Consider the following 16,993-nt stretch of genomic DNA (forward strand, 5'->3'; position numbering starts at 1 on the left):
ATGACTGTGTTGTACATTTTATGTGGTCTTGATTTGGTTATTAACAGTGGTCATTTATTTGTAATAGGATTGTAAATTTAGTCATTCAGGTACATTTTAGTAAACCATAGTCAACTTTAATCAAATGAAACTTAATTTCCCAACAATAAAATTGTGGATAGTGAAAATGCTGAGAGGATGTTGGCTGGCTCATGAGAAAAAAAAAGTTAATGGTTACATTCCACCACTGCCTGTCATATTCAGGGTTAGGCTAGTGACTAAATTCAAGACAAAATTTTAAAATGCTGATATCCTCCAGCAAGAGTAAACAACAGTTTAGAAACTAACCATTAATAAAGACTATATAGATATTACATGGTTTGTATAGCGCCCCCTTCTGCCCCCCCCCCCCCCCAAATTAAGTCTGCATTATTTTAGATGAGACTGTTTTTTCGTGATGACAAAACAGGGATAAAACAAAAAACAAAAAGTGTGTGAAATTTATTTTCAATTTCAAAGGCATCAATCTGTAGTGCTGCACGCTGTTCATAAAAGCCTCACAGCTCCATCTGCTGTCGCAAAGTTCTCAGGATTAATCGATTACAAAGACAAGGCACTGCTGAGCTAAAAATGAAACTGAAGACGAACCACATAGACAAAGTAAATTGAATTGTCTCAAAGTCGAATTGGCAACTACCGGAATCAGATCATAACAACACGAGTTGACTGCCCCCTTGAGGATGTTGAGGAAAACACAGGCTGACTGGCTGACAGGCTAGGTGAAGAAATTGAGGCAAAATGATTGTATGAAAATGTTTTTGATAAAAGCATGAATCCTTTAATGTCATTTAATGTGAGAGTATCTGTTTATTGAGTAAAGAGTCAGAGGAGTTGGCGCATTGAAACAACCCACACACTTTAACGCTTTTTATGTCGGGATCTCTCTCACTTTGATTTGTGATCTTAGTGAACGTGCCCAGAAGATGATCCAGCTCATGTCCTCCTGTCAGCTCCAACGCATGCCCTCTGGCAGAAGATGGAAAGTGTTTTCCTACCTACATATTTGTTTTTCTAAACTTAAAGGATAAAAGATGTAGCTGGCCTGGGGTTTGTGTAACAGAGTCGTGCTGAATATAAGTGTCACAATCTATTTTAATTGTTTCTTGTCTTTTGTAATGTTTTATGTCTGTGAATTGCAGGGGTGGAATTTAACTAACTACATCCGGGGTGTGGTGCCCAATACGTCGATTGCGATCGCGGAGGTAGTGCGGGTAGATCGCATGCCATTCAAAAAAAAAATAGATGTCCTCATGGCGTTTGCCACTTGATTGACGTACATGGCAGCCAGTCTGAGATCACGTCTTTTCTAACACACGGGTCACCACGTATGCGCGGTCAACCGCAAAACTCCGGCGAGCTAATTAGTTAGCCTCCCAATTTATTTCTACTACAGAAGCTAAAGCTGCAGCGCCGTGATTTGGGGAACTTCCAAATCCTCGCGTCAGAGCTGGAGACGCAACGGAAGCCGTGTGCGCAACTTGACAGTGCGCGCTACACAGAGCAGAGTTTGACAAACGCTTTCAAGACTTTGCTTTACTCGAGGCAGTCGCTACATTTATGTGCTGCACATATCTGGAAGATATTGAGGTGATTACAAAATTACAACGCTGTTTCACCTGAACTCGTCTGGAGTGGAGGATGATGTTTTGACACTACAGGCTGACATTCAGCTGAAGTCTAGGGCTCATGGACAGTTTTGGAACTTACTCACAGAGGAAAAGTACCCAAACACGAGGAAATGTGCATACGTACATATATATATATATATATATATATATATATATATATATATATATATATATATATATATATATATATATATATATGTGTGTATATATATATATATATATATATATATATATATATATATATATATATATATATATATATATATATGTGTGTGTATAGATAGATAGATAGATAGATAGATAGATAGATAGATAGATAGATAGATAGATAGATAGATAGATAGATAGGTATTTAGCATTTTGAATGCAGGTAGATCATTTTTAAAAGTAGCTTGTGTGGGCACCCCTGCACAACATGATACGAATTCTGAATTGGGCCAGTCTACATAATGAATGTTTTTACTTTTGTTACTTTTACTATATTTTGTATACATCTGTGCTTTAACTTACTATTTTGAATGCGGTACTTTTATTTGTAACACAGTATTTCTACACTGTGATATTGCTACTTCGACTTGAGTAAAAGATCTCCCTACTTCTTCCACCACTGCTGAATTGTATATTCTATTTCGTTATTTTGGAAATGGAGTGCAAAGTCCAGGACAAACTTTTTGGGGACATTTAAATGTATGCTATTTTATTGTAATATATTACATTACATTACATTATAATATAATATAATGTATACCCACTCTGTATTTATTCAGATGCAGATCAAATCACAAAAACAAAAACAAACAGGCAGTGTTTCGGCCCAGCAGAGGAAGGAAGACAATTTGACGTCAGCCTTCAAAAGTGAAAACTAATGGGAAACTAGAGATACATCCTCTTTTGGATTCCAGAGAGAGCAGTTGGAGGTGAGCAGGTATGAGGATCTTTACTCACACTGACTTTCTCTTCCTTATCTTAACTTTTAACAGTTCAAAGTCTGTCAAAGTCACATTAAAATCTGTTTTGTGTGTAGTTTAAGATTGAATATATACAGGAAAATCTGGTAAAAGTTTTGTTTTATACAACTGTGAAAACTGAATTTGCCACATGAAATGCATTCGCCAGAGCTTCGTGTTCATGACATTTTGATGATTTTAGAGAGCCCATTTAAGATGTTTTGTCATTTTCTATTCTATTTTTCTCATCTATTTTTGGCAAAAGCCTACTCAGAAGCGTATGACTCATTGTGATACAGGAGTTGTTCATTCAGTAGTGCAGATATAAAAGATCTAACCTACGGTTTCAAACGGTTGGGTGATTTAGCTTTGATATACAGATACCAAATACAATGAAATTTGAAAGATAGGTACCACATGTGAGTGTTGTATGGAATATGATTCTCAATTTAGAAGCATGTAGCACAAGACAAAGTTTGGTTTCTTTTTTGTCTTTCAGAGAGCTCATGACTGAGTTGACCACCTTGACAATGGCTTACAACAAATTTTTTATTGTTGTAGTTTTTCTGTGCAGTAAGTACATTTTCATATCTGTCCTCTCCTTCTTGTACACACTGACATATTTAGGTGGTCTTGCACAGGAAAATGAAACCACAAACATTTTGCATAACGGAAACTTAACCGACAAAGGTGTTGCTTCATTCCACCATTGGCAAGTCAACAGCAGAATCTCTCATGTTTGTTTCTTTTCTTTCTCTTAGACCTGGCTGTGGCACTCACAGGTACGTACAACAAAAAGAGGACACACATAACTTTGAAATTCAATGTTTATGAATGTTATCATCATTATCATCACCATCATGTTATTTGGAAAAACAAGCAACACAAATGCAGAGCCAGACAACGACAGCTGATGATTCATATTTTCCTCTCAGTCTTAGTTCACATCTTCCATCCCACTCTTTTCTGTCTGTCTGTGTTTCTCAGACAGCACAGTGTCTTGCTACAGGATCGAGCCGGGGACGATAGCAGGCATCATCTGTGCAGATGTGCTGCTGACCCTTGTCATTGTCATTGTCACCTATCGATGTGCCAACTATCGGCGTCAGAAGATGGACAAGGGTGAGGCGATGGGGCTAAAATGAGTCAATGTGTAGACGTGTAGATGTGGGACAGACCTCACAGATCTGCTCATACCGTTTCATACTCCTGTTCATATTGGGATGCACATATTATTCTCCTATAATGATAAGATTCTTTGTTTACATTTGTAAAACTTTTTGGTACTCTTTAACCCTGCCAAAAGTGCCTGTGGTCTATGATATCACTGTATCCATCTCACTCTCTTACTATGTTCTTTGTATTTGGTCATTTTCTATTGTCAAATACTAAATTATCTTTCTATTTGTGTCTCACTCTCATCTCTTCACAGCTGACAAAGTGTACATGAATGTCCGAGCCAACTGCAAGAGCTAATCTGAAGGGGCTGCAGTACATTATAAGATTATGTTACATTTTTTTAAATCCTGTTTTTTTTCAACAAAGAAATTATTAGAAAATGTTTAAAAAGATTAATTCAACATTCAACTCTTTTGCAATAAACACAAGCAGAGTGACTTGCACACATTACAATTCATCAACCTTGTGAATAAGATATCTTTATGTGGGATCCACTTTCACGAAACGTAACGCAATTTAACAACACGACACAGCACCCTCTGCAGTTGACTTTTGGTAACACTTGACTAAATACTGTATTTTCAACAGTCCCTGAACTTTTCATGTAAACATTTCAGCTGTATTTATATGAGTGATTTAAAAAAAAAAAAAAAGACTGACCTGCTGATTTTACACAGATGTTTTACCTGCCAAGGTTGATGATGTATTAAAAGAAATTAATAAAACAAATTCAACTTAAGCATAAAAAACAAGTTTAAAAAAAATGTTCCATGTCTGGTAATATTTATGTTGAATGGACATTGGCTGTTGGAAGTAGATGTTTTTCATGTGTTTGGTTGGTTCACATGCTTGTTTTCTCTGTTGGTTAGCTTCAAAAGTTTTTAGTTTTGTCTTCTTCTCACAAACACTTCTGATCTACATTATCAGGGTGTACTAAAGTGACATTTAAACAGTGTGACTAACTCAGGAGATCTGATTAGACCTGGGACAGATGATGTTAGGTTTCCCTGTGTGTTGATGAGGTGATACTGTGGTCAAGCCGTCTGCTGTTTCAGTTTAACATAAAGAACATGCTGGCCAAAGCCGATTCAATATCTGTGAAACATCTGTCTGATCTACCTCCTCGATAGATGCACTACATTATTTAAATGTATGCAGTGGAAACCCTCTTGAATAAATAACCCAGAGGGATTTCTCAAGAGCCGATAGCCATGGGATTGGATTGGATTGGTTAGAGCCAAACTGTCTCCTCTCATTTTCACAAAGGTTGGGAAATTGCAGGGTGGTTGTGCAGGAGGAATTTCCCTTGCTCAGAGCTGCTCTTTACTATTGAAGTTAAGGGTAGCTTTTGACACCTACATACAATAATACATCTGTTGGTTGATATAGCTTTAATTCCTACTTGGAAAAAAATGATTGTACATCCCTGTCTTTCAGTTCTGTTGATGACACCAACACCTACAGTTTTGGTCACAACCTGGCAAAACCAAAAGTTGCTCTTATTCATGGTTTCTGAACCGTTTTAGGGAATTATGAATTACCATTAATAGAGCACTTGGTTGCAACTCACACATTGTATTATGTGCTTTAATCAAAATGCAGTCAAAGGGCTCCAATTAGTCTTGCTGCTGCAAGACATTTATAACTAAAAAGAAAAGAAAACATAGAATTAGGCTGCTTTTAACACATATTAATCTAATATTAAAACCTTGCTTGCTAAATAGCTTTGTTCCTTTATATCCTTTTTAACTTTTATTAAATTGCTAACTTTTATTCCTGATTTTTTTTACAAATGATTTTCATTATTTGTGTCTCTCTTCAATTAATATCCTAATTATTTATTTTGTATTTTCTGTCATATTAGGTTTAATAATGTGCAGCACTTTGCTATATTAATAAACATTGTTATTATTGTTGATGTTGTTGTTATTGTTGTTGTGTATGTCTGTGTTCAGTACACATCCTGTACACACATATACTTGTATTTTAGGTATGCATAAACAGAAATATTTAGACAGTTGTATTAGAGCATTATGAAACATCAAAGTCTCCTTGACAAAAACAATAAAGGTATGCTTTCATTTCACTGACAGGACATCACCATTAGATATAACCCGGACTGGCAGCAGTTACTGTGGCCAACCGCCTGCTGAAAACCACAGGTCATGAGGAAATGCTCTATTCGAAGATACAGCCGCATGCATTTTAGCAGAAACTGCAGGTGTAATGAAACTGATACTATACAGCTCCTTATCTTGGCATCACTTGGACGTGTTACTTTGAAGAATCAAAATGCTGTTAAAAAGTCAAAAAAGAAGGCTAATGATCAAATGACCGCATGTGACAGGGTGTAAGAATTTCTGTTTATATGAATGAGCAATCCTGCAACCCTCACATGAATGTCACATTACAGAGAAGAAGCAATAACACCAGCTTCCTCTTCTATGCAGTGGACTCCCTCCTCCTCCTCACGCAGTCACTTGCTGACAATCTTCACACCACTGCCAGTATCGCTTTGTGGACAGTTCTTCATCTGTGAATCATCCTATCTCTGGCTTTCAACATCTTGTTTATAGGTGTGACAACACAGCCATTTGAAAGACAACAGAAGGACCGGCCCTCAACCTCTCTCTCTAATTTCGTCCTTTGCCAGAAACCATCATAAAGATGACTGATCTTTGTATTGTGGGTTCGTTTTTTGGTGAGTGGTGTTCTATATGTTTGACAGAGAATGATGAGTGTATGCACTCTCTCAACTGTTATTATAAGGTTTTTATTAACTCTCTTTCAGGATCTGCAGAAGGACAGCAAGGTATTTTGCTTTTTTAAACCTTTACTTCTTGTGGGATGCTTGACTACGATGTTGTGAGTTTTGGGTTTGTGCTACAACGATATGTCTTCCCTCTTTCACAGACTGCGGTTCCTGTTACCTGATAAATATGGGGTCTGTATTGGGCATTATTGCCTCTGATATCATCTTGACCATCTTCATCATCATTTCTGTGTTCTGCTTTGCGACTCACCACAAGAGAAGGAGGGAATGGGATTCTTGTGATGGTGAGCATTGACTTAGTGCCGCTAACTTGTGAGCATGCTGGTTGGTAATAAGGCAGGTGGGCAGTAACTTTACACTTTTTAACAGGTAAAAGAAATCTGCCATCATCAGCATCAAATAAAATGGCAACAGACGTCACAGAATCTCCTTACCAGGTAAAGCAGAAGTATATTATTATTTAAGCCTCAAAGATACTAAATATGATTTTTGTACGGTTATATCTATATATTATTTGTGTTTTGATGATGAATTGTTGACTTTTTTTGTAGGAGTTACATGGAGTCCAATCAGATGTGTACAGTGATCTTCGGCATTTTAGGAAATGAAACACTGGAACTATGAAAATACAAACAATGCCTTGTCTGCAAGCTATAATACCGCACACATCTTTTGTGTGTGTGAGCCACTTCTACTCCCGCTGCATTATAGGTAATAACATACATGTATGTTGTATTAAGTATTAAGTATTGTGTTGTGTTAAATGTGACGTTCATGTTTTTTCTCAAGCTGTCTTCAAATATGTTTTTCTATTTAAGTGATTATAAATTAAATTACATTTTAAAATAAAGGAAATTAAAAAGATGCATTTTTTTTATTTTTTTTGTATTTATATTTCACATATTGAGATAAAAGTAAAAATGTCAGACTCTCGAAGATTCTGTTCTAAGTGATCAGAATAGGTGTGCTTGTTTCAGCATTCATCTTTGATACTACAATCTATAGCCGCTTTAACCAGATTCCAGGAGTAAGTCTAGCACAGAATTGTCAAAACCTCTTTATTTCTCATATTTGTTCACATGGTCACATCACAAAATGCATGTCAAAATCTAAATTTGGATGAAAAAGTCCCAGAAGTAACTGTATTTGGAAGCAGCCAGTCTGCCTCGTATGACTCAACAGATGGCGGTCCCTGACTCATGAGGAAGAAATAGAATCTGGAAAAAGAATGAAAAACAATTGGCATTCAACATTATATTCATACCAGATGAATAAAAAACCAAGGTCTGGGAAACTGCACCTTCAAATTAGACACGAATGAAATGCTACTAATTTAAACGTTCATTATATGTTGCAGTTGTATTCTAAGCCAGACAGGATGGATAGAGATAAAAGCACAAAACATTTGTCTGATTCAAATGTATTGGAAACACACCTTTGTATGATCATCAGGAGGCTCGGCTCTTTGCTGGAGCAGAGAAGCTACTGGGCATGTGCTCTTGAGGCGCTAGAGCGTACGTGAGAATTGACAGATCTTTCAGGAAAGCAGTCACTGTATGCATTAGTTATCAAAGAATGCCGTTACAATATTCTCCGGGGGAAGAATGAAACATTTCTTACCTATTGGATGAGTTTCAGAGCTGAGAAACTCCCTGGTTTCTGTGGAACAATTGTTCATTATTTGATTGCTCAGAGCATCATTGGTTTTATTTAACTGAGAATCTGGTCTTACCATCATAGTCTGTATCTCCTCTGTTTCCCACTGGAGCAGGTCTGCCATTGTCCTCTAAACTATCACGATCCATGAGTTCTCTGCTTCTGCCTGGGGCCAGCATACCATTGAACCCGTGAACTCTTCCTGGTGTTGCTTTTCTTTGGAGACTGCCAGTCACTTGGTCCCCACTCAAACGGATAACTTCTTTTCCTGACACATTTTCAGCCTCCTGAGCATCCACCGCCTGCTCTATGCTTGCTGGGTGTGCTCTGTGTGGCCCGCTGTGCTCCCTGCTACCCCGATCCTGAACCAGCGGCCCCACATTGGTTTTCCTCCTTGATGGTGCTTTATCTTTCTCCACAACTTTAGAAATCATGATCTGATCACTGTCAAGGCCTCTGACTGCATCTGGGAAGAGTCAAAGTTTTTACGCAATCTGCATCAATGTGTCGTCATACATTGGGATGTTAGTTTTAACTTGAATTTAAGGGACTGCACCTTTGCTTTCACCTCCTTTTTTATCAGATACTTCAGGTCCTGAAGTATTAAAAAAACTTTTGGACGTAAAATAAAGCCCACACACCTGAAAATCCATTGGAGCCAAAACTCTCTGTAGATTGCACCTCTGACATATCTGTGAATGAGTTTGTTGTTTCTGTAATACCAAATCAAAAGACAATTAACAAATAAAAGTGATGGGTTAGTTAGTTAATGTACATGATCAATAGAGTATAAGTCATTGTACTACAAATTTATTTCTACAGGAAAAAAAAAAGAAAGTACCATACGAATCTTGCTCTTTCACAGGTTTACTTGCAGGGTTTGCTGCAGACGTAAGGAAATATATATTATATGTATATAATATGTATATAATATAAATACATGATCACTGAGGTGGTTTCATATTATAACAATCAGATAATGTCGAAAGTGGTTGCTACAGTAAACCCTCACGATTAAACTAAATGATAAAGCAACACAAATACCAATATGTCTCTCTTCTGTTTTTGTCCCTTTCATTTGAAGCCCACATTTATGTTCTTGGGGAACAAAAAGGACTTTGAGGATCTGGTAGGATGATACCTTCCTGTTTTAAAACTCTCAGTGTATCTGAAAGTTACATTTAGAATCACATACCTGTAATATTTGCTGGTATGGTCTTTTCCGTAGATGTGCCAAGTGAATCTATAACAAGAAGAAGACGTTATGTGATAAAAGTTCCCACTATGGTTTTAGATAATTATTCATCTAATTTCGAAAAGCAGCAGTAGAAATATTTTGCATGAAGAAAACATCAAATAAAATTAAAAAAATGACATAAATGATCTCACCATTTAGAAAACTTAACACATTTTCTCTTTGCTCTTGAAAAGAAAGAAAGACAGAGAAGATGTTACCCCTACTGATAAATCTTAATTACAAAAGTTGTGTAAGCTCAAAACAACATTTTATTATTTGTTTCTCTCTTCAGGCTGGTTTACCTCTGATTGGGGCAGTTACCACCAGTGCAAACAGCAGAAGTAGACAGAACATGAAACTGAAACAAATAAAACCATTAATTCAAGGTTGAAATGCATGTTTATATGGAATTTTATGGCATTGTCATTTGCAGCTGGGAAAAATAAATATTTCAATGACAGACGAAAATCCATTAGAAAAAATATAAAAACTTACAGCTTCATTGTAGATGTTGATCCTCAGCTGGGTCCACTGTTTGTCAGCAAGAGTGCTTTTTTATGTACTGCTGCTTTTTCCAGAATGTTTACCTATAATAGGTCTCACCCTAGTTAATTAGATACTGACAAGATGTATCAGATTGAGTAGCAAGTCAAAGACTATTTATGTGTGTTTAACAGTGCATGACTTGCAGGCAGAGGGGCAACAATTAGGCTACAGAAGGAGTCTACAAGGGTCTATTCATTACATCACTTCAAGATGCAAACAAATGTTCTCAACATTCAAACTCATAGAGAGCAATTGTCTTTCTCTCTATTGTGTGTTAATTACAGGTTGGTTACTTCAGGGAAATGCCCCTGGCATATTCTATGAATGGGGTAGCCTTCAAAATGATGCCACAGAGCATAGCCATTGTTTTCTGTCACTATTTCACCATTGTCCATTTAACCAGGGAGCCACAAAGTTTGCCTTAACAAAGACCTTTTTTTCAAAACAGGCTCTATACTGAACATTAGTCAATAGAAATGCCTCTTGGTAGAAATATCCTGAAATTGTGAGCACAATAATGTAGGGTGATAAAAAGCAGTTTTACAAAACTATTTGAATTGCAGTTGTATGTGTCTGTCTGCTGTACTCCAGCTATTATATACACAATGTGATTTATGAAGGCCTGCTGAATGATATCTGCCCTCAACAATCTTATATCAGAGCCTGTGGTGGTTAAACACGCATGTTGTTTGTGGAAATGAACAGTATGTTCGGGATTATGATTCACTGACAAAACATTACAGTTGTGACTGACTACTCATACAGGAATGCAGATAAAAGTTTATGCTTCTGTCAAACCTGTTGGTGGCAGAGGGAGATACAGCCCCCCCTCCCCACCCCCATGAAAGAGAAAAGGGAGAGCGCCCTCTGCAGGAAAGGCTGTTCGCACTAAGCTCTTGATCCCAAGCATCGCCATATTGACGTCCCAACAACGCTGAGAGGTAATCGTGTTATTTAACCACAAATCGTCGTAGGTTTGGAACCGCTGTTGAGTGTTTTATATGTGAGGAAAAGCCGAGAACAAGTAACGCAGCAGTAGTGCCTTTCTACTGCTCGATCACAGTGTTTGTAAGATGTTTTTTCAAGGCGTTGTCAGTCAGTTGCCTCGCCAGCCAGCAGGCTATTCACTCCCCTAGCCTGCTAGCTTAGCACTTTATAGCTTTAGGAAATATATTTTTCGAAGCTTGTTGTTTAGCTCTACGTTAATAATAACCACGATGATTATTATTTGCCCGTTTTGACGCGGTGGGTTTATTTATTCCCGTTCCAGTCCCACAATGTCGCCGAAAGCTAGCTAGTTGTGACTTTCCAACCGGCTTTTCCCTCTGCTGTTGACGAGCTAATGCTAACTAGCTAGCTAGCCCGACCAGCTGCCCGGTTTGTGTGAGAGCTAGTTAGCTGTTAGCTCCACTGCACTAGTGCAGGCCTTGGGCCACAGAGGGTTTGTGCGTACGCTCACCTTTTCATTAAAGTATGTAGCGGGCTAACTGGCTACAATTGAAAAGAGTGTGTTGTACCAGAGCTACCATTTGTCGATTGGATGCGTAATTTCATAAACCTGTTAATTTAATGGCGCCTTACTAACCCTAGCTGTATTGGCTGGCAGACATTACCCCACATATTTAGTTCATGTTTGCTTAATTGACAGCATTGATTTTAATCAACCTACTTTCTGCCTTTTTTTTTTCCAACAGGAGATACTGCCTTGCTGTAGTCCCCAGTGATGACTGTATTGAGCCCTGTACCTCCTGATTAGACTGGTTGGATGCCCCCTTTTAACATTCAGGTCTCTACATTTCACACGCCACCATATTTTAACACTAGACACCAATCATTTAGTTTGAGATTATTTATTTGTTCCTGTTATTTAAATAACATATATTGCTATTTGAGTTGCTCTGCCTTCCGCATGAAACATCTGCAGTTTCATTTGAAATTCTGTTATTGAGATCAACATCCTGTGAATCAGTGGGGGAAATATTTTAAGTTAAAACGTCTTTAAAGCTTTGATTTTTTTTCTCAGTTCTACATATGGTGTTGAACTCATGTGAAATGTTTCAATGTAGTAGTCTAACTTTTTTTTTTTTAAATATCTGTATGCCCATTTAGATTTCTTACCATAAAGGCATCTCAACTGCTCCTGTTTCAATTCATCTATCACCATCATCCTGGAGGGAACCTCCCAGGTATTGTGTTTCCTTATAATTAGATCACCTTATTTCACCTATTTGTAGTTATATGAAGTCCTCAAGTGCTAACCATTTTACATTAGTACACACCATGCTTTTGAATGTATTTATGTTTTCACTGTGTCATTTTCAGTGACTCAATCTTTTTGATATTTTTTTTGTTTTAGGATATTTAGAGAAGATCCCGTGTAGAATATGTCTGGCCCTGTCCCAAGCCGCTCTCGAGTTTACCCTGATGTAAACACACAGAGGCCTCGGGAGTATTGGGACTATGAGTCCCATGTTGTTGAATGGGGGTAAGGAAAAGGGGAATTGTTGGTGCTCTAGTTGTATTTGCTTTTTTTATTGCTCAGCATTAACCATTGCTTCTTAAACCATTTTTTGTTTTTTAGGAACCAAGACGACTATCAGCTAGTCAGAAAACTAGGGAGAGGCAAATATAGTGAAGTGTTTGAAGCCATAAACATCACAAACAATGAAAAAGTGGTCGTCAAAATACTGAAGGTATGGGAATAATTAATTGATTGTCCTTATGAAGTGTTGGAAATGCTCTTCAGTAAAACATATTCATGATATTTTGTCACCTCAGGGGCGATTTCATGTACCTCACAAGACTGTCTTTGTTTACAGCCGGTCAAGAAAAAGAAAATCAAGAGGGAAATAAAGATCCTGGAGAATCTGAGGGGTGGCCCAAATATCATCTCACTGTTAGATATCGTCAAGGATCCTGTGGTAATTGGTTTTCTCCTTTTCTGCTTTGCAATGTAGAACTTATGTATGTACAAGGTTTAATGCATAAACCCACATCTACATTTTTGTCCTTTCAGTCCCGAACCCCTGCTCTGGTCTTTGAACATGTGAACAACACAGATTTCAAGGTAAAGATCAGTTCTTTGTTGACTTGCAATTTTGGATATGCTTATATTTTTTCAAATGTCTCATACATTTTTATTTTTATTACAGCAATTGTATCAAACCCTATCTGACTTTGACATACGGTTCTACATGTACGAAATCCTAAAGGTGAGAAATGGCTTTTGGTATGCTCAGTTCATTACATTATTTTAATAATTCACAGAAACAAGCCCTGCTTGCATCAGTTTAACATTCTGTGTATATTCTTTAATGTGTGTGTGTGTGTGTGTGTGTGTGTGTGTGTGTGTGTGTGTGTGTGTGTGTGTGTGTGTGTGTGTATATATATATAATGTATGTTATTCTTTTTACCTAATAGGCTCTGGATTACTGCCACAGTATGGGGATTATGCACAGAGATGTCAAGCCACACAATGTAATGATCGATCATGAACACAGAAAGGTATTGTCTTACTATTTCTTGTTTTCCCTGCTGTGACACCAGCAAATCATATATTTTTATTTAAATGCATTAAACTCAAATACATTTTTTTTTTTTTTTTTAACTTCCAGCTCCGCTTAATCGATTGGGGTTTGGCAGAATTCTACCACCCAAACCAGGAATACAATGTGAGAGTGGCATCCAGGTACTTCAAAGGACCTGAACTGCTGGTAGACTACCAGGTGAGCCTCCGATACTCTTCCTCTGTTAGTCACGCATTTATAGTATTAAAGAAGAGAGGACTGTTCATTCAGTAATGGAGCCAGTTTAAGCCTTTTTAACCTCTCTATCTATATTATTTGCAGATGTATGACTACAGCTTGGACATGTGGAGTTTGGGTTGCATGCTCGCCAGCATGATCTTCAGAAAGGAGCCTTTCTTTCACGGTCATGACAACTATGATCAGGTAAGTAGAATCAGAACTTTTGTGTATGTGGTCACAAACCTGTGGCCTAAAGAGAGCTGTGTCTGGGGTGTAACGTTGCATAGAACAATAATATCGTCAGTTTTACAGTCAAACCACATTCTTCTTACACTTGACAGAGGCCACATAGCTCTGCTGGAGCACCTGGGATTTTATGTCTTTCCCAAAGTTATCTCAGCAGTTATTGAGCGAGAGTAGACATTTATTATTAACTTTTTGGGAGTTTGGTGCACTGAATTTGAAACGGACCAATGTAGGATTGCACTAGTGGACACAGATCATAACACATTGTAACCCCATGGATGGGGTCATTTGTGTTGTGGGCTTTCCCTACATGCACTGTAACACTGAGCATAACATTTCCAGTTCATTCCATGGCTCTTTTGGGCTTGTGGTGTTTCAGTTCTAGTGGTACACAATAGCAGATGTTTTGATAATTAGTTTTTCGAGTAATTGTCTTTTACAACTTTCACACTGGGCTCAGAGATTGAGCTGTAATTATTTCTCTAGTAATCAGGTAAATGATGTATACTTTTTTGAAAGTGCTGTGTTGCTCTTGACATAAAGCAAAGGTAGCTTTGATAATAGAAAATCTTCCCAAACTAAACAGATATTAAATGAAATGTGCGCATTATTAATTCAAACATGTGTATATACCTATGTAATGTATACTCTCCATACAGTCCCACTACCTAACACTATAAACCACAATGGGATCCATTTCCCTCAATACCCGTCATGTAATTTAACAAATATCTAATCTAATTGTACTTCTTTAATTGTGCTTTTTCTAACTCGCAGCTGGTGCGAATTGCAAAAGTACTCGGCACCGAGGACCTGTACGACTACATTGACAAGTACAACATTGAATTGGATCCACGGTTCAATGACATTCTCGGAAGGTAAAACATTGTAGCTGTTTGACCTCGGCCAAGTATTATTGAATATTTTAAACCAAGATTTTGGCTAATTAATACCTTCACATTAAATCGTGATCCCTGGTTCTTTCTCTGTAGACACTCCCGCAAAAGGTGGGAGAGGTTTGTGCACAGCGAGAACCAGCACCTGGTCAGCACAGAGGCTCTGGACTTCCTGGACAAACTGCTGCGCTATGACCATCAAGCCCGCCTCACGGCCAGAGAGGCCATGGAACACCCCTACTTCTGTAAGTGTGCTTCTCACATCGCCTACTTGTTGGCTTGAGTAAATTGTCTTAAACCAAAATTTGAGTGCAATATGTAAAGTGGCTTGATTGTGTCAACACTTTTGTTCATGAGCCGCTCAAATCCCCTTTTGTTTGCAGATCCCATCGTTAAAGATCAGGGAAGAGGGGCCACTCCTGGGGGGATGGCTGCAAGCTCCACACCAGTCAGCTCCTCAAGTATGATGGCTGGTAAGTAACCCCATGCTCCTCTCATAATCTGACTGTTTTTGGGGGGCTTCAAATTAGAGATAAAACTTCATTTGAAGCCAAATAAATTGCCAGATTGTAAGAAACGGTGTGTCACAATATCTGACTTGTTTTTTTGAATGCCAACAAAGTTCTATCTCTAATTATCATTGTGATGACAATGATTTTAATGCGCGCATTGTCTCTCCTAGGCATCACCTCAATGTCCTCCTCACAGCCGCTGGCTAACATTGCTGGATCACCTGTCATCTCTGCTCCCAACACCCTGGCCACACAAGTCCCAGCAGCCACCGGGGCTCAACCCTGAAGCCACTTCCTCATGTTTATGTGTGCTCATGGCCATGTCCTGCCTAGCTCTCACTGCGGCCCAGGGCCATGGCTCCCCTTTTTATGTTGAAAATAACAAAGAAGAAGATTTAAAATTTGCTTTTCACATTCAGTTATATTTTGACACCTGGACTTGACAGAAATGTATTGTTGCACCTGTCAGGATTATTAGAATTAATTTGAGTGTGTTATTTGACAATGCCATTGTCTAGAAACTCTAATAAGATGTAGACATGAAGAGAATGGATAATAAAATTTATTTTGTATGTTCCAAATATACAGTCTTGCTTGAAACTGTTTGATGGGGGTCCTGCTGTATTACACTGTGAACCTTGACAAGATCTCACAAAACGGAGTCGGGGAATCTGGTGTGCCCCACCTTAACAGTGCTCGCCGGTTGCACACGATGTAATGTGCAGGAGTTGTTGGTGTTTTGAAGTTGTTAGATGCTATAATTCATTAATTGGACTTTTGTAGATATTCTACAGTTACTGTCAGGTTGCATGCACCCAATGCTGAGTATCACAGGGTCAATAGTTTGCCAATTTTATGTTACTTTCACTTCTATATGTGTATGTATGTGTTCATGTTTGTTTTTTATGAAGTCTCTTACACATGATTTTGATTACATAGACAATTTTGTAACTTTTTGTTTTATGTCGGGAGGAGTCATCACCTACAAAAACAACTTCAAAAATAAACAATTTAAACAGGGCTTTGCAGAAACTACACGTTCTTGAGTATACCGTCTGTTGACTGGTCGCATTGGCAATATATGGGTGAATTTAAAGCAGAACAGCGTAGTCAGCATGTCCAACAAAGACCATTTTCCTTTAATAATAAATGAATATTGGCACCAAGTGATTTAATGTGTTCATAAAGTGGATTCCACGGCTTCCCATGCTGTTCAAGCGTTCACGTTTTGAAGAAAGTGAGTGAAATGCATTTATCTTAATCATTTTCTACATAGTGTGTTTTAATTCTTTTGAGTTATGGAGGCATCAAGTGTGTTGGTGTACACGTTTCAAAAGATGAATGTGTGAACAGGAGCAGGGAACCACATTCACAGCACATCTTTTAGTGTCAGTGCTGACCAAAATGGCGGGATGAGGCTCCAACTCATTACAATAAAGTTGAAGGATGAGTCTGCATGACTCACATGCATGTTGGGGGGGGGGGGGGAATGAAGGCTCCCACAGACCAGGCAGCGACAAAAAAACCATCCTGCTTGCTCCCAGAGGTTTAGCAAAAGTTAAAATAACACAAAGCGTCATTATCCTGG

General features: G+C 38.1%; 3 protein-coding genes and 2 long non-coding RNA genes across 6 annotated transcripts; 3 read left to right on the forward strand and 2 right to left on the reverse strand.

The window, feature by feature from the left end:
• The first annotated feature begins 1,541 nt into the window (after positions 1–1,541).
• Positions 1,542–4,532, forward strand: hcst (hematopoietic cell signal transducer). 2 transcript variants are annotated; one of them, XM_068735661.1, is made up of 6 exons: positions 1,542–1,626; positions 2,435–2,584; positions 3,114–3,187; positions 3,376–3,396; positions 3,602–3,736; positions 4,047–4,532. In XM_068735661.1, exons 3-6 carry the CDS (start codon positions 3,121–3,123, stop codon positions 4,088–4,090), a joined length of 267 nt encoding a protein of 88 aa, XP_068591762.1. In that variant the 5' UTR covers positions 1,542–1,626; positions 2,435–2,584; positions 3,114–3,120; the 3' UTR covers positions 4,091–4,532. The 2 variants fall into 2 exon arrangements, with proteins under 2 accessions (XP_068591762.1, XP_068591761.1); XM_068735660.1 differs by having other exon boundaries at positions 1,543–1,626; positions 2,435–2,592.
• Positions 4,533–6,293: 1,761 nt separating this feature from the next.
• On the forward strand, positions 6,294–7,411 carry tyrobp (transmembrane immune signaling adaptor TYROBP). Its single transcript, XM_068735964.1, has 5 exons — positions 6,294–6,494; positions 6,585–6,605; positions 6,707–6,850; positions 6,936–7,003; positions 7,118–7,411. Exons 1-5 carry the CDS (start codon positions 6,461–6,463, stop codon positions 7,172–7,174), a joined length of 324 nt encoding a protein of 107 aa, XP_068592065.1. The 5' UTR covers positions 6,294–6,460; the 3' UTR covers positions 7,175–7,411.
• A 623-nt stretch (positions 7,412–8,034) lies between these two features.
• Positions 8,035–8,562, reverse strand: LOC137890969 (uncharacterized). Its single transcript, XR_011105319.1, has 3 exons — positions 8,299–8,562; positions 8,187–8,225; positions 8,035–8,073 (listed from the first exon to the last, which is right to left on the reverse strand). It is a non-coding gene; the product is annotated as an uncharacterized lncRNA (long non-coding RNA).
• Positions 8,563–8,889: 327 nt separating this feature from the next.
• Positions 8,890–9,453, reverse strand: LOC137890971 (uncharacterized). Its single transcript, XR_011105320.1, has 3 exons — positions 9,418–9,453; positions 9,064–9,105; positions 8,890–8,935 (listed from the first exon to the last, which is right to left on the reverse strand). It is a non-coding gene; the product is annotated as an uncharacterized lncRNA (long non-coding RNA).
• Positions 9,454–10,873: 1,420 nt separating this feature from the next.
• LOC137891405 (casein kinase II subunit alpha-like) lies at positions 10,874–16,426 on the forward strand. Its single transcript, XM_068735985.1, has 15 exons — positions 10,874–10,946; positions 11,700–11,791; positions 12,115–12,191; positions 12,362–12,490; positions 12,587–12,698; positions 12,825–12,926; positions 13,022–13,072; positions 13,158–13,217; positions 13,426–13,509; positions 13,620–13,730; positions 13,854–13,955; positions 14,775–14,875; positions 14,990–15,138; positions 15,277–15,366; positions 15,576–16,426. Exons 4-15 carry the CDS (start codon positions 12,390–12,392, stop codon positions 15,689–15,691), a joined length of 1,179 nt encoding a protein of 392 aa, XP_068592086.1. The 5' UTR covers positions 10,874–10,946; positions 11,700–11,791; positions 12,115–12,191; positions 12,362–12,389; the 3' UTR covers positions 15,692–16,426.
• Positions 16,427–16,993: the final 567 nt, after the last annotated feature.

Source organism: Cebidichthys violaceus, unplaced genomic scaffold (genome assembly GCF_023349555.1).
Source record: "Cebidichthys violaceus isolate CVI_PGR_0920_01 unplaced genomic scaffold, fCebVio1.0.p SCAF_7, whole genome shotgun sequence".
Taxonomy (NCBI): domain Eukaryota; kingdom Metazoa; phylum Chordata; class Actinopteri; order Perciformes; family Stichaeidae; genus Cebidichthys; species Cebidichthys violaceus.

What these genes read in the sequence shown, in the direction of transcription:
- tyrobp (XM_068735964.1), top strand. Translation starts at nt 6,461, where the DNA reads ATGACTGATCTTTGTATTGTGGGTTCGTTTTTTG. An exon ending in TATTGTGGGTTCGTTTTTTG is followed by an intron (nt 6,495 to 6,584) that starts GTGAGTGGTGTT and finishes ACTCTCTTTCAG; the next exon opens with GATCTGCAGAAGGACAGCAA. An exon ending in ATCTGCAGAAGGACAGCAAG is followed by an intron (nt 6,606 to 6,706) that starts GTATTTTGCTTT and finishes CCTCTTTCACAG; the next exon opens with ACTGCGGTTCCTGTTACCTG.
- hcst (XM_068735661.1), top strand. Translation starts at nt 3,121, where the DNA reads ATGACTGAGTTGACCACCTTGACAATGGCTTACAACAAATTTTTTATT. An exon ending in TGTTGTAGTTTTTCTGTGCA is followed by an intron (nt 3,188 to 3,375) that starts GTAAGTACATTT and finishes TCTTTCTCTTAG; the next exon opens with ACCTGGCTGTGGCACTCACA. An exon ending in GCGTCAGAAGATGGACAAGG is followed by an intron (nt 3,737 to 4,046) that starts GTGAGGCGATGG and finishes ATCTCTTCACAG; the next exon opens with CTGACAAAGTGTACATGAAT.
- LOC137891405 (XM_068735985.1), top strand. Translation starts at nt 12,390, where the DNA reads ATGTCTGGCCCTGTCCCAAGCCGCTCTCGAGTTTACCCTGATGTAAAC. An exon ending in GTCATGACAACTATGATCAG is followed by an intron (nt 13,956 to 14,774) that starts GTAAGTAGAATC and finishes TCTAACTCGCAG; the next exon opens with CTGGTGCGAATTGCAAAAGT. An exon ending in CTCCTCAAGTATGATGGCTG is followed by an intron (nt 15,367 to 15,575) that starts GTAAGTAACCCC and finishes TGTCTCTCCTAG; the next exon opens with GCATCACCTCAATGTCCTCC.